Here is a 14,503-nt window from a genome sequence, read left to right as displayed (position 1 = left end):
TTCCACAGCACTGTAAATTGAGGCTCTTTCTGATCCCTGTGTTTATACAGGTTGTATGTTAGCTATAATATTTTCCCATGATCATCATCCATGACAAAATAACCATTTCAAATATAAAACAAATCAGCTTTATTTTATTTGTGGTCTTGTTTGCTTTTTTTTCCGTACATTTCAACATGACTTTATGCATCTCAAATTGTACAGTCCTCCTCAATGTGAGTAAAGAGTTCCTGGGAAGGGTCACTTCCTCTGTCCACTGGCTGCTACGCATCGTAACGGTGTTTATTCTGCATGGTGGAGTGGGGTTCAGATCCTCAGTTGCTTTGTTGTTACGCAGCATACTCTGACTTGATCAGATCCAGAATTATCCGGATTGTCGCCTCACCTACATCAAGAACACTGAGTTAGATCTGTCTGTATGTAGCTTAGCTAAGCGATTAAACAATTAAATGTTTCCAGAGCAGCTTGGGCACAATTTTAGTCACTGCTAGTTTAATTCCATTTCCACACAGCAATATGTGAAGAAAACTCAAATGAAAAGACAAAATTCAACAATACACTTGTCTGTATCTCAGTATAACGACTCATTTCCTATGTACTATGTACATTATGTGGTGACAAAGACATTTTTTGGTGATAGAATGTGTCGGTTTACCCTCCAAATTCATCCTCGGGTTCTCCAGCTTCCTTTCAAGCAAAGAGTCCATCAACCTTCTCAAGTGTTTGAAGATCACACCGATCCGCACAGGAGCCTTTTAACGAGAGCGACACAAAGAGAACTTAATTCTGCAGCACTTTTCAGTAACACAGTTTAGATCTGCTGATCTAAACTGCTGAAAACTGCTGGGAAACAACAAACTGAGGCAACAGTTCACACAATCTCACCAAAATTAGACAAAAGCTTGCAACAGCAGAAATTGAGAACAGACGGGCAGCATTTTTCTATTTCTACTTTTGCAGATGGTAGGGTCAAAATTTGGTGCGAACAACACCAAAGCATGGTGGTGATGTGATGGTGTGGAGGATATTTTGTACCATCAGTGTACCATCTTCTGTTGAACATACCATGTCACAAAACTCAAATCATCAAACTGGTTTCTTGAACATGACAATGAGTTCACTCTACTCAAATTGCCTCAAATGGAAGCTATATTAAACTAATCCTAAAGTAATCCCCGTGACCTCTGACCTGGAAATGAATCCATCCATCCAAGGTGATGAGCCTCTCTCTGTGCTGAACATCAATGTCGCCTCCAAACAGCAGCATGGGGAAAGGAGAAATCAGAGTGGTGTCTCGAAGGTAGATCTTGGTGTATTTCACCTGCGGATAAAAAATACGAACATGTTTTTAAACACAAGTGTGAATCACTGATAAGGCCTTCGCACACGCGTGCACACACACACTCTTCATCCATACCTTCTCCTGGTACAGCAGCCAGCCGTGCGTCTGCAGGTTGCGGTTAACAGAGGAAAAGTGGACCTGAGCCTTGCCCTGAGGCGTCTCCACTGTGCAGGCCACGCGCTCAAGCACGTCCACAGAAGGGGTACATAAAACCCGGGCCACGTTGTCATAGAGTCCAGCAGTCAGCACAGCATTCAGGACAGAGATCTGCTGCTTGGACATAGAGGCCGCCTGCGGCTTTAAGCTGGAGGAGGACGAGGAGCGAGACGACCAGAAACCCACCTGCTCCATCATCTTCATCAGCTCGCGCTTCACATCCTGCAGGGAAGATGGAGTCAGCGACATGGAATTAGATGGAAGAAGAAAAACTAATCCTAATAAAAAATGAAGTAATGAACGTGCAGTGGACTCGAATCTTTACCTCTATTGTAATGAGAGCCGTTCGATTAAGAAAATGTTTCCTACAGTAGGACATTTCTCCTCTCGAGCCGTCAGTCTGTGAGTTCTTCCACCTGAAAGTATGATGATGGACACAAGTAAGTAACAAATAGCCTTCCTGAATGTCCTGACTTTTATCGTAATGGGCCTCCTGGCTTCTTTTCAGGCTGCTCTTTTAATAGATGTAGAATGTCTCCTGATGACTCACAACCACAAAGAAATCTAAAATAATGCATATCTAATGTTACTGTCAAAGAAAGGAAATGATTCCCGAACATTTCCTCTAATAAAATTATTAAACCCACGCCTTTTTAAAATCTTCAGACTGGTTCGTACCCCAGGTATGCGTTGTAGATGGTCAGGTGATCGGAGTTGGCTATTGCCAGTGCAGCTTTGGCCAGGTTCGCTTCTTCTTTTCTATTCATTGGTGTGAAGAAAGGAGACTTCTCTGTGATGGCTGCCGCGATGATTGCCTGAAACAAGTCTCTAGTTAATATTAGTTGGAAGATATGAAACAAAACAGTTCAGCCTGACACATACGGGATCACTACAGGTGATCCCGTATGTGTCATATCCCGTATAAGTCACTTGAAAATGCTACGTCCAGATGAACAGAATCACCTTTTGGAGATTTATTTACCTGGATGATTGAAAATGCATTAAGACGTTTTAAAACAGTTCAACAAAACAAGATGTTATCCTCACACGCTTGGAACCAACCACACAGCACAGTTAGACTTACTATGGGCTCCAGGCAGCCCAGGATGGCTCCGTAGATGAGCATCTTGCCGATCTTCACGTTAACCGGCAGGCTCGCCAAATGGTGTCCAAGAGGGGTGAGGATGTGATCATCAGGGTGACACGCTCCGATCTTCCTCAGCAGGTTTACAGCATTGCTGACCGACTGGGGCTGAGGAGCATCCAGGGCGCGGCTCAGAAAGTCCTCCGGGGAGCCGTACTGACATTTCTACCGGACAGGAGGAAGAGGAGTCAAGTGATTTCCCTGTGTGGGAATTTTTGTTTCTGTGTGAATCAGAACGGTGTAGATACCATGATATGGAGACAAAGCTCCTCAAGTGGGACCCGCAGAATCTCTGGAATGGAGTAATCCATGAAGATATCAAACCTAAATTTAGGAGGGTGTTTAAAAAAAAAAAAAAAAAAAGAGCACAACAAATTAGCACATGACCTAAAACTGGAAAGGTTTTGCTTACTGTCTTTTCTGCTGACTGCATTCTTGATAAGATGATATAAGGAAGTATTTCTTGCTTTCTGGACTTGGTTCCATCCAGCTCTCTGCATTAGTGGACGATGAGCTTCATACCTGTATTTTGGATAGAGCCTGAAGCAGAAGCCATTTCTGACACGTCCTGCTCTTCCCTGCCTCTGGAGGGCGCTGGCTTTGGAAATAAACGTTTCCACCAGGGAACTCATCTGGCTGCTCTCGTGATACCTGAAAGACGACGACAGAGTGGAGTTAGTTATGTCTATGCATGTAACACACAAGCAGGTACTTATTATTCATGTTTGGGTCATCTTTTCCTAAAAATTCCTAAATGACATGATACAATAAAATCTGGTTGAGAGATTTGGGGTAATTTTTTTGTTTATTATCTAGTGCCACGTGGTCAAAAACTGTCCAATATCTTTATTGTCTTCCCACTAATAAAAAGACAACCAAACTCCAACAACGTTGGGACTCTGTGTAAAATTTAAATAAAAAACAGAATTCAAGGATCTGCAAATCTCATATTTGACCGTATAAAAGATTTCAAATGTTGGTACATTTCTCCAATTTAAACATTTGTTTTCTCTGTTCTATTGTGAATAAAATTGCGGCTTTATGAGATTTGTAAATCATTGCATTCTTTTTTGTGATTTTTTTACATTTTGCACAACTTTCCAACTTTTGTGGACTTGAACATACTGGACAAGATCCATTTCTGTTGCTGTTCTTGAGGTCTTACTTATTTTCTTTGGTCTTCCCAGTGTCGATGACGAACACAACATCAGGAATCGTCACACCTGTCTCGGCAATGTTAGTCGACAACACTATCTAAAAGTGACACAAAGCAGAGACAGGATTTTTGTTCTGTTTAACACATGGAAGGATCAGTTATGATGCGAAATACAATTCACATAATACAGTGGGGCAAAAAAGTATTTAGTCAGCCACCGATTGTGCAAGTTCCCCCACTTAAAATGATGACAGAGGTCAGTAATTTGCACCAGAGGTACACTTCAACTGTGAGAGACAGAATGTGAAAAAAAAATCCATGAATTCACATGGTAGGATTTGTAAAGAATTTATTCGTAAATTAGGGTGGAAAATAAGTATTTGGTCACCTCAAACAAGGAAAATCTCTGGCTCTCACAGACCTGTAACGTCTTCTGTAAGAAGCTTTTCTGTCCCCCACTCGTTACCTGTATGAATGGCACCTGTTTGAACTCATCATCTGTATAAAAGACACCTGTCCACAGCCTCAAACAGTCAGACTCCAAACTCCGCCATGGCCAAGACCAAAGAGCTTTCGAAGGACACCAGGAAAAGTATTGTAGACCTGCACCAGACTGGGAAGAGCGAATCTACAATAGGCAAGCAGCTTGGTGTGAAAAAATCAACTGTGGGAGCAATCATCAGAAAATGGAAGACATACAAGACCACTGATAATCTCCCTCGATCTGGGGCTCCACGCAAGATCATCCCGTGGGGTCAAAATGATCATGAGAACGGTGAGCAAAGATCCCAGAACCACACGGGGGGACCTGGTGAATGACCTGCAGAGAGCTGGGACCAAAGTAACAAAGGTCACCATCAGTAACACACTACAACGGCAGGGAATCAAATCCCGCAGTGCCAGACGTGTTCCGCTGCTGAAGCCAGTGCATGTCCAGGCCCGTCTGAAGTTTGCCAGAGAGCACATGGATGATACAGCAGAGGATTGGGAGAATGTCATGTGGTCAGATGAAACCAAAGTAGAACTTTTTGGTATAAACTCAACTCGTCGTGTTTGGAGGAAGAGGAATACTGAGTTGCATCCCAAGAACACCATACCTACTGTGAAGCATGGGGGTGGAAACATCATGCTATGGGGCTGTTTTTCTGCCAAGGGGACAGGATGACTGATCCGTGTTAAGGACAGAATGAATGGGGCCATGTATCGTGAGATTTTGAGCCAAAACCTCCTTCCATCAGTGAGAACTTTGAAGATGAAACAAGGCTGGGTCTTCCAACATGACAATGATCCAAAACACACCGCCCGGGCAACAAAGGAGTGGCTCCGTAAGAAGCATTTGAAAGTCCTGGAGTGGCCTAGCCAGTCTCCAGACCTCAACCCCATAGAAAATCTGTGGCGGGAGTTGGAAGTCCGTGTTGCTCGGCGACAGCCCCAAAACATCACTGCTCTCAAGAAGATCTGCATGGAGGAATGGGCCAAAATACCAGCTACTGTGTGTGCAAACCTGGTAAAGACCTATAGTAAACGTTTGACCTCTGTTATTGCCAACAAAGGTTATGTTACAAAGTATTGAGTTGTATTTTTGTTATTGACCAAATACTTATTTTCCACCCTGATTTACGAATAAATTCTTTACAAATCCTACCATGTGGATTCATGGATTTTTTTTTTTCACATTCTGTCTCTCACAGTTGAAGTGTACCTCTGGTGCAAATTACTGACCTCTGTCATCATTTTAGGTGGGGGAACTTGCACAATCGGTGGCTGACTAAATACTTTTTTGCCCCACTGTATTTCCTTGACTGTTTCTATGATTGTAGAACATTTTGAAGTACCTTTCTAACCCCACTAGGGGGCACTGTAAAGGCAGCGGCCTGATCCTTCGATGAGAGGGTCGAGTGTAGAGCAACAATCCGGTACCTTCAAGACAGACAAACGTGACAGTGAGGCAGGGGGAAGTTTGTGTCACCACTTCTTTTAGATTACTGATCAGTGCGTGCACGCCACCTGGTTTTATCCCGAAACCTCTTGTCTGAGGACAGCAGGTCGAACAGCTGCTGGATATGAGCCAAACCTGGCAGGAACACGAGAATGGCTCCATCCACATCCACAAACTGTGGAGCTTTGTCTGGCAGCGGCACCAACAGCAAAACAGGACAAAGTTTTAAAAAACAAACCAAACCCCGGATATTTCATATTTAATATAGAGAACATGAATGAATCTGTGACAAATGCTGCCAGTTTGTGTACCTAGGTAGTCTATGAGGTCAACAAGCAAGTCCATGTTGATCTTATTAGGGTTCATATACTGCAGCACATGTCGGGTCCTGCTGCTGAAGTGGTCGAGGTCAGGACCCAGGTCCCAGCCCGAGGACGAGTCCCTCACTATCACTTCCTGGAACAACGGGGCGCACATTGATGAGCTCATACTTAGGAATAATTTACAGGACAGTGACAGTCCACTCTTGTTTCAGAGTCCTGGTGAGGCATAAAAGGACAAGACAAAATGGTAAGGATAGCCGACATTACCTGGTGCTGCAAAGTCTTGCCACCTTTTTGTGTGACAGAGATTGTCACTTCCTCTTCTTCTTCAAGAATTTTCTGGCTGTACTCTGAGTCCTTTTCTAAGACGTATCCCGTCTGCTCCACTATGTCCTCCAAATGAAACACCTGAAGGAATAAACAAAGACACACACATTGTTGAAAACGTTTAAGCTTCTTGGCCTTATCCTTGCTCCCTACTTTCATTCATGGTGGCCAGAAACACATACAGGTCATCCCTGATATTCAGCGTCATTTGCAGTTCTATCATTTTGGGCTTTCTACGAAGGATGGCTAGCCTCTCCCTTAGATTTAGGGTGAGGAGTTCACTCATTCAAGAGTAAAACCGCTACTCGTTAACATTGAAAGGAGCAAGTTGAGGTAGTTCAGGCATCTGATTAGGATGAGATGTTCCGGGAATGTTCTAGCAGGAGGATGCTCCGGGGGTAGACCCAGGACACGTTAATTAATTCGGTGTTTATCTGGGGACCCGGACACAGATAAGTGGAAGAAAATGGATGGATAATTTTATTTAGAGTCGCCTCATTCCCAGTAACCCTGGATTTGGAGCAGCGCCTCAATTAATCGTCAGTAGCAAGCCAATTTAGCTCCTCCTCCCTTAAGTTATCTTTTTTCCAATTGGCTCCCCCTTGTAAACAAACGTTTTAGAGCAGCGGGTGAGTGGGACTGAAATGGTAAGGATATCCACTCTCGCTGACATTAAACGGAGACAAGAGTAGAAAAAAATCTTTGAAAGCCTCAAGATTTACAGCAACTAAAAGTTTAGAGATACTCTGGTCATGCCTAAGGTCAGAAATGACAGACAGCAGAATAACAGGAAGGATAGGCTAACAAGACAACTTCATAACTTACGGACTTAAAAAAGAAAAGTCCTCCAGTGCTTATACCCCTGGAGTCCACGGTTGGATGCTGAATGAAAACAAACTGGTAACGCTTGTCTTACCTCCACTGGGAAGGTCCTGCCAGGAATGCTGATCACTGGGCAGCGGTTGAAGTAGTTGGAGAACTTGTCACAATCCACCGTGGCACTCATGAGGATCAGCTGCAGATCAGATCTCTTCATCACAACATCCTTTAGGATGGTTAGCAGGAAGTCTGACTGGACACTGCGCTCATGGACCTGAGAGGATGGAGTTTAATATGCTGAATTAGAAGAAGAAGAAGGAGGATGAGAAGAAATGCATCCATAGCTGTAAGTAAGTACCTCGTCTACGATGATGTGAGTGAGAGAGGTGAGGTGCCGGTCGTGCTGTAGCTTCCTCAGCAGAACTCCAGTGGTACAGTACAGCAGGCGCGTCCAGTCTCCGGACTGATTCTCCATCCGGATCTGGTACCCGCACAATGACGACTAAATTCAAGATGAAACGGGGTCAGTACGGCAGGCTACGGTGTGATAAACATGTAGAAAAAAAGAAAAAAATAAGCATTTTCACCTTTGACCCTGGTCCATCCTCACAGCCTAGCTCCTGGCTGACTCTGCACGCCAGACTCATGGCAGATATTCTGCGTGGCTGAGTCACCACGATGTTGCAGGGCTGTGCCGCTGTTCCCCCGGTCAACAGGTCCTCCAGGAGGAACTGAGGAATCTGAGTGCTCTTCCCACTACCAGTCTCGCCGGCCACCACCACCACAGGGTGGCGCTGCAAAGCCTCAAGGACTCGATGTCGGTGCTGAAAGACGGGAAGCTGCTCTCGCTCTGCCTTGAAGGTGGGACGCACGTTTAATAACACGGCTTCATTCAGTGCAAACGTGGAGAAGTTAAAGCATATTTACCTGCAGTTTGCGGGCGAGCGGTGACTTCTTCAGCTTTAATAAGAGCTCTCTGGCTGCCTCCAGATCAGCTACCTCCCTCCTCCCACCTCTTTTCTCACTCTTGTCCTCCTGCTCTTGTCTTTTCTCCCCGATATCGAGACCGGCCAAATTCTCCCATGATTCTTCTGGCTCTTCATCACCATCTGCGCTCGATGCATGCTTACCTTGGGACTGAGACTCCTGCCGTTGGCTCTGGTTCTGCTGCTGTTTGAGTCTGGTCAGCAGGCGGGAGATGAACTGGTCTCGAGGTTTGTTGGCAGCAGTGCGGCTCTCCTCCTCTTGCTGCTGCTCGCTGTCTCTCCACTCCAGCCACACATCTCTGTAGGTTGGAGGAAGCAGCTGGTGCACCGACTTTGTGAGAGAATAACAGGGGAGAGAATTCACTGCGCGCACATAAGACGAATAAAACAAAGCCAAAATGTAGCAGGCCAAACCCCTAAAACTACTGCATCATGTACGCTGTGACTGCTACCTGTCCTTTAACCAGGTTGTAGAGTGCCAGAGTGGCTCCCAGATGTTGAGCTTGCATGCTGTCCTCTGTCAGGATGGTGGGACAAACTTCCAGAACATCATCTGGCCTCTGAACACGCACTCTGGGGCAAAGACATCACTTGGAATACGTGAAACAGCCAAGTACGTGAACCAAAAACCAGAAGCACGGAGACACACTCACTTGCATCTCCAGTATCTGCCGCAAGCAACCTTATGAAAAGCAGGCGGCGGGCTTTTTGGCAGGTTCTTTCGGACCCAGTCAATAAGGAACTGTTTGGGAGACTTTCCGGTCCAGCTGCGAGCCGTGTAGTCAAAGTTGCGGATGTCCTTGGGCTCATTCTTCTTCACAACTGCAAGAAAGAAAAGTAAGAAAAGGTCAGATTCTCAAAGGGATCTTACAGTGCACATTTTAATGCTTGTCCTTATTTACAGTAAATCAGCTGATGCGTTCATTAAACGCGCTGGATGCTGATTAAACGTGGCAACAATGACTTCTTTCAGACTGCAGATGAAATGATCAGTTGCACTAAGGTCCAGTATAAGATAAAGAAGGATTATTATGAACCATCAATCCTGCAAAGCCACACTATTAGCACATAAGTGAAAAAAAGTAAACTGAGCATAATAGGTCCCCTTTGAATAACGTGTAAAAAATGTTTCCTCTTCTGTGCACCTTTGTGAACAACATAAACATCCTACACGTTTCTACCTTACACAAATGAAGGACATTTTCCCTCAACGTCTTTGACCACCTGTGCAGATTATTACGATTCACCCAAACCATGAGCAGAGATCATCATTGAGGACAAACTCACATTTACATGTTACGGTATTCAGTTTTGTGAATGGATTTTTTTAAATCCATAAAGCATGCTTTTGCAGTTGCACACAATTTCCTGAACTGTGACATTCCCTAAAGCTAATATACGATGCATAAAACACGCACAGCCTCTATTATGTGTCAGTTTGGCTCACAAAGTGTACCCGTGTACCTTTCTCAGCCGGCGGGTCCTTCTCAGCTTGTTCAAATAAACTAAAGCCGAGCTCTTCTTTGTCCTCCTTCGCAGGAAGTATTTTCTTTTCTTTTTGAGGGGCGTCCACCACTTTTATGGCTGGATTGAACATAGGGTGGGACTCCAGCTGCTTCATTTCTAGAAAATAAAAACACCGTGTTCAATTTTAAAAAAACAACTTAAATATCCCCACAGGAAATAGTATACACTCACAGGCCACTTCATTAGGGACACCTGTTCAACTGCTTTCTTAACACAAACATGTCATCAGCCAATCACATGGCAGTAATTCAAACATGGTCAAAACACCTTCCTGGAGTTCAAAGCGAGCATGTTGGTACCATCTGATCATTCAGATTGCTCATGTGCACAACCATCTTCAGGGATTACAGAGAATGATCTGAAAAACTGAAAGGATCCAGTGAGAAGCAGGCCTCTGGGTGAAAATGCCATGTTGATGCCAAAGGTCAGAGGTCAGTGTAGAATGGCCAGAAACTGCTCTGTGCTGATAGAAAGACAAGAGTACCTCAAACAGACACTTGTTACAACCAAGGTATGCAGAAGATCATCTGGGAAAGCACGAAATGTCAAACTTTGAAGCAGATGGACTACAGCAGTGGAAGACCACACCAGATTCCACTCCTGTCACCTAATTATCACCCAGCCTAATAAGTCTTGACTTCTTCTGCTACATTCGGATGGTAGGCTCAGAAGTTGGAGTAAACAGCATAAAAGCATGGATCCATCCTGCCTTGTGTCAGTGATTCAGGCTGGTGATGGTAATAGCGTGGGGATAATTCCTTGCCACACTTTGAGCCCTGTGGTACCATTTAAGCATCATTTAAACACCACATGTTGTCCATCCCTTTATGACCACAGTGTGCCCATCTTGTGATGGAAGCTTCCTGCAGCAACTGTGTGATGCTGTCATATCAATATGGATAAAATGTCTGGGGAATGTTTCCAGCACCTGGCTGAATATATGCCACGAAGAAGGCAGCTCTGGATGCAAAAGGGGTCCAACCTGATACAAGCAAACTGTACCTAATGAAGTGGCCTGTGAGTGTATGTAAACGCTTTCTTTTGCAAAATGAGTTTACAGCTTTGTCTTAGTTTTATGTACACGCACACACACCTTGCTGTATGATGCGTATCCTGTCCTGTGCCATCCTCTGCCCCGCCTTGTCTGCTTTGGTCTTGGCAGCAGCTGCCATTTCTTTAGCGTCAAACAGCTGAGCAGTCAGTATCAAATACCTGTCATTCTACACAGCAAAAAAGAATACAGACATATTAATGAAAAATCAACTTCCTAAATGACATTTACTTCAAAAGACGATCACATTTTTAACATCATACAAAGGCTGGTAAGAAAATCTCATAGCCTTAGTTTAACATTTTGGAATATGTGTCTGTTTTCTCTTATAATTGTAAATGAAGAGAATCTCAGAATTCAGTGGCTCTGATTGTACTTACTGGATCAAACTTCTCTTCCAGTTCAGGATTGCATGTCTTCTTCCCACCTTCCTCTTCCTCCTCTTCACTGCTTTGTTCTGCATACCTTAAGATCCAATCCTTCATGCTGGCAGCTTCATCCTTCTCTGTGGCCTGCCAAGCACCACACACACACTTAGAAACTATTTGACAGAACACCTCCTTTTCGTCGAACACACCCTCTCTGTACAAACCTTGGTGATCTCTCTGCGGGTGGTGTTGTTTGACACTTTAGGGTCCTGAGCTGCAGGTTTCTGCTGGACTGGAGGCTGAAATCGAGGCCGGTTCTTCTGACTCTCCTCCTGCATCTGCTGGCTAAAACCATCTGGCAGCTCCTCTAGCAAAACAGATCATAAATCCAGAAAGTTACTCTTCTACCTTTAAGGACTCCCACGATGATGATGACGATAATGATGTTTGGATGCCTGCTGATGCCGTATTACCATCTTTAAGGTTGAGGCAGAGCCAGTCGAGAGCAGAATGGAGATCTCCTCCGTACAGGATGCTACTCTTCATCGCCTCTTCAATGTGCTCCCTTTTAAAGTTAAACTTCTGTAGAGCTGTGTACAGGTCCTGAAAGCACATCAGGAGAAAAACAGCAGGGATGCAAAACACTAAAACTCAGTGTGAGTCAGCTGGAAGGAACCAAAGTGTTTTGTATTTACCAGCAACTTCTTGCTTGTAAGTCTTCCTGATATGGGCCCCTTGTCGCCATTCTCCTGTCTGAACTCATTGATCAATTTGATAATCTTCTTCTCCAGGTCAGCTTGGATAGCAACCTTTATTGAAAGGTAAAAATCACACCCAGTGTTATAATAATACAAGTTGTTTTTTTAAACGTGAAAGCTACTTGACACAATATAATAAGCTTTTTGACTTACTTTAAGAATGGACTTATCGGAGACCCCACCAGTGTCCACCTGGGCGGTGTTGGTAAGACTGTAGGTCTTCGGAGCTGGAGTGAGGACAGACAGAGCAACAAACAGACACCACTGCGTCAGACTTCAAGTTAATCCACTATTCACGTTTAAAATGAATAAATAAATCATGTCATTGATTTACTAACAGGTTTATTGTTTTACAGGTTGGAAAATATCCCCCAAAATACCCTGAAAACACTGTTTCATCCTCCAATATGTTTGTTACCTATCAGTTACCTTATCCAAGATAATATTGATTTAATTTTTTGGCATAGCCCCCAGACCCTATCGTTTTACAGCATACCTCACGTTATCTAAAAAAAACACAAAAAAACCACAAAAACAAAAACGGTAACTTGAACCTCAAGAGAATTAAAAAAAACTATATTTTTATATTATTAATTACAGTAAAACTTGTGGTCTTACAGGTCAAGTTTTTTATTTTTATTTATTTATTTATTTATTTATTTTACATATTTACCTCAAGAAAAGGGCAAAAAAAAAAACTTTTTTCAAAAGTTTTTTTCTTTCTTTTTTGGACAATTTGGAGCAGCTGCAGGAGTGTCTGTAAAAGCATATTTTGAAGAAAGTGGAGCTCGGCCCTTTACCTGCGAAGCTGATGGGGCAGGTCAGGTTTCTTTTGTTTTGTTAAGTTTTGTTTTATTGTGCCCACCATGGTACATTTCATCCTGAGAAGTTCTTGTTCAAGATCAGAGATGGTAAAGAAACTGTCATAGGTGATACTGTGTCCCCGCAGTTCAGTAGTCAAATCAAGGACTAGATGTTTTCCTTTGTTTTTTTAACCACTCGCCGGTTTGCCTTTCGAAATCCTCCAGTCATCTTTGATTCCATGCACAGCTGGTTTTTGCATCCCTCACATTAAGTCGTATTTACCTGACTTGCTGGATGTATTGCCAGAAGGAGTATAAGTTGGAAAACGTTCATCTTACGTCACCTCTGGCCCTGGTCTGAGCATCAGACAAAGGAGCTGCACCCATCTCACCCAGACATCCCTGATGGGAGCAAGCTTGTCAGCATCCTAAAGACTATCAGCAGTCTCATTGCAGGATCTCAACACTTCAACAAGAACACCAGTGCAGGCATCCAGTTATTCCTCATCACTGCCATTCTAAATGTCACCATGGACTTCTTTTTCATTCAAGATCAGATGCATCTTTGTCCTCCTGTTGATAATCTATACTGTCCTCCTTCTATGAGGGTCATCCATATTGCTGTGCTGCAAACCGGAGATGTGTATTCTGCCAGGAACCGACTAAACTGAGTTGTTCTGTACACATCTGTCCATTTCCATCCGGGTGACTGTGTCCGGGAAGCAGTGGGGATAAAGGGGGCTGTTTGTTCAGGGAAGGAGACAAACAGTTAAAGAGAGAAGCCCCTAACTTCTCTCTGACTGTGTTAGTGAGCTCACAGTGTGTTTATGATTTCCGTTTTGGCACTAATTATTGTTTTATTGTCTTATATTATAACTGGGTTGAAACAGACCCCAACAACACAAAGGTCATAATTTTCGCCAGAGCTTTTTGTAATTTAGTGAAATTAAATTTTCTTTTGTTTTGTTTAAACAGAGATTCCGACAAAGTCAAAAAGGCTTCATGTAATAAGCCAATTTAAAAGGCACTTTTATGCTTTTAAAATCTAAAAATGGATCAGTGTCGATCCCAACCCAAGAGGAAGGTAAAGTGCTTGATGATTTAGTGGACCGCCTCTATGTGATTAAGAGACTGAAATAATGCTGTGCATGATTCTAATCTTATGTGTTTTGCCACAAATGGTTCTTTAACTTCATTTGGAAACAGCATATTCCATGAATATTAATTACAAGGCACTACATGCATGACATTATGATTGGGAGCTGAGCCCCCCTAAAAGTTTGAACCTAGAATCGCCCCTGTTGATGTTAAGAAAAGTAAATCCAGTAATAGTACAGGAAAATATGTGTGATTAACCCATGTCATGCTCCATATTTCTGCCTGCTAAATTCATACTAAAATCTTATTAATTGGAGTGAAAATACAGTGCAAACGCCTTAACCGTGGAGTGAAATGTTCACGCTGTGAGTGATTTTCACCTTTAGATTTGCTGTCTTTAGCCGGCTTGCTGGTGGCTGCCTGTTTCCTCGGCTCCTCGACCACTCCATTCCCCGGTGCGGCTGGAGCACTTGCTTGCGGTGGCGATTTCTTCTTCTTCCCCCCCATTAGGTCATCCAAACGCTGCCCGCTTTTGAGTCCTTTATGTGCCTGAGTGATGGGAAGACATCGGCGAATTGCCGGACAGATGTAAAGATATCAAATCAAGAGCGAACCTGAGAAAACGTTTTCTCCCCTTTTGCCCCGCACAGTTGCCGTAGCGGAAGTATTACCCGAAAACAACCTCGTGCTGTATTGTGGGAAGTGT

The 14,503-nt window shown here is 43.6% G+C and overlaps 1 protein-coding gene across 1 annotated transcript; it reads right to left on the bottom strand.

Moving 5' to 3' along the window:
* Positions 1-149: 149 nt before the first annotated feature.
* On the bottom strand, positions 150-14,432 carry dhx29 (DEAH (Asp-Glu-Ala-His) box polypeptide 29). Its single transcript, XM_085358379.1, has 28 exons — positions 14,178-14,432; positions 12,050-12,123; positions 11,834-11,947; positions 11,612-11,741; positions 11,363-11,505; positions 11,151-11,282; positions 10,813-10,939; positions 9,657-9,815; positions 8,846-9,014; positions 8,645-8,765; positions 8,134-8,523; positions 7,794-8,060; positions 7,565-7,708; positions 7,304-7,480; positions 6,328-6,468; positions 6,049-6,193; positions 5,806-5,926; positions 5,634-5,718; positions 3,808-3,896; positions 3,165-3,293; positions 2,891-2,966; positions 2,583-2,807; positions 2,177-2,313; positions 1,824-1,914; positions 1,418-1,720; positions 1,190-1,321; positions 656-752; positions 150-385 (listed from the first exon to the last, which is right to left on the bottom strand). Exons 1-28 carry the CDS (start codon positions 14,302-14,304, stop codon positions 330-332), a joined length of 4,101 nt encoding a protein of 1,366 aa, XP_085214505.1. The 5' UTR covers positions 14,305-14,432; the 3' UTR covers positions 150-329.
* Positions 14,433-14,503: the final 71 nt, after the last annotated feature.

Source organism: Diplotaxodon limnothrissa, linkage group LG7 (assembly GCF_057381915.1).
Source record: "Diplotaxodon limnothrissa isolate DT_005_m linkage group LG7, D_limnothrissa_male_GT1.1, whole genome shotgun sequence".
Lineage (NCBI taxonomy): Eukaryota > Metazoa > Chordata > Actinopteri > Cichliformes > Cichlidae > Diplotaxodon > Diplotaxodon limnothrissa.
This window is presented reverse-complemented; position numbering and strand designations above follow the sequence as displayed.

Bases quoted from the DNA above. Each gene is read 5' to 3' on its own strand.
- dhx29 (XM_085358379.1), bottom strand. From the start codon at position 14,304: ATGGGGGGGAAGAAGAAGAAATCGCCACCGCAAGCAAGTGCTCCAGCC. The intron at 6,469-7,303 runs GTAAGACAAGCG...TTATTCCTTCAG, and splicing joins GCAGGACCTTCCCAGTGGAG to GTGTTTCATTTGGAGGACAT. The intron at 5,719-5,805 runs GTGGCGTGCACG...TCTGTCTTGAAG, and splicing joins AGGTTTCGGGATAAAACCAG to GTACCGGATTGTTGCTCTAC.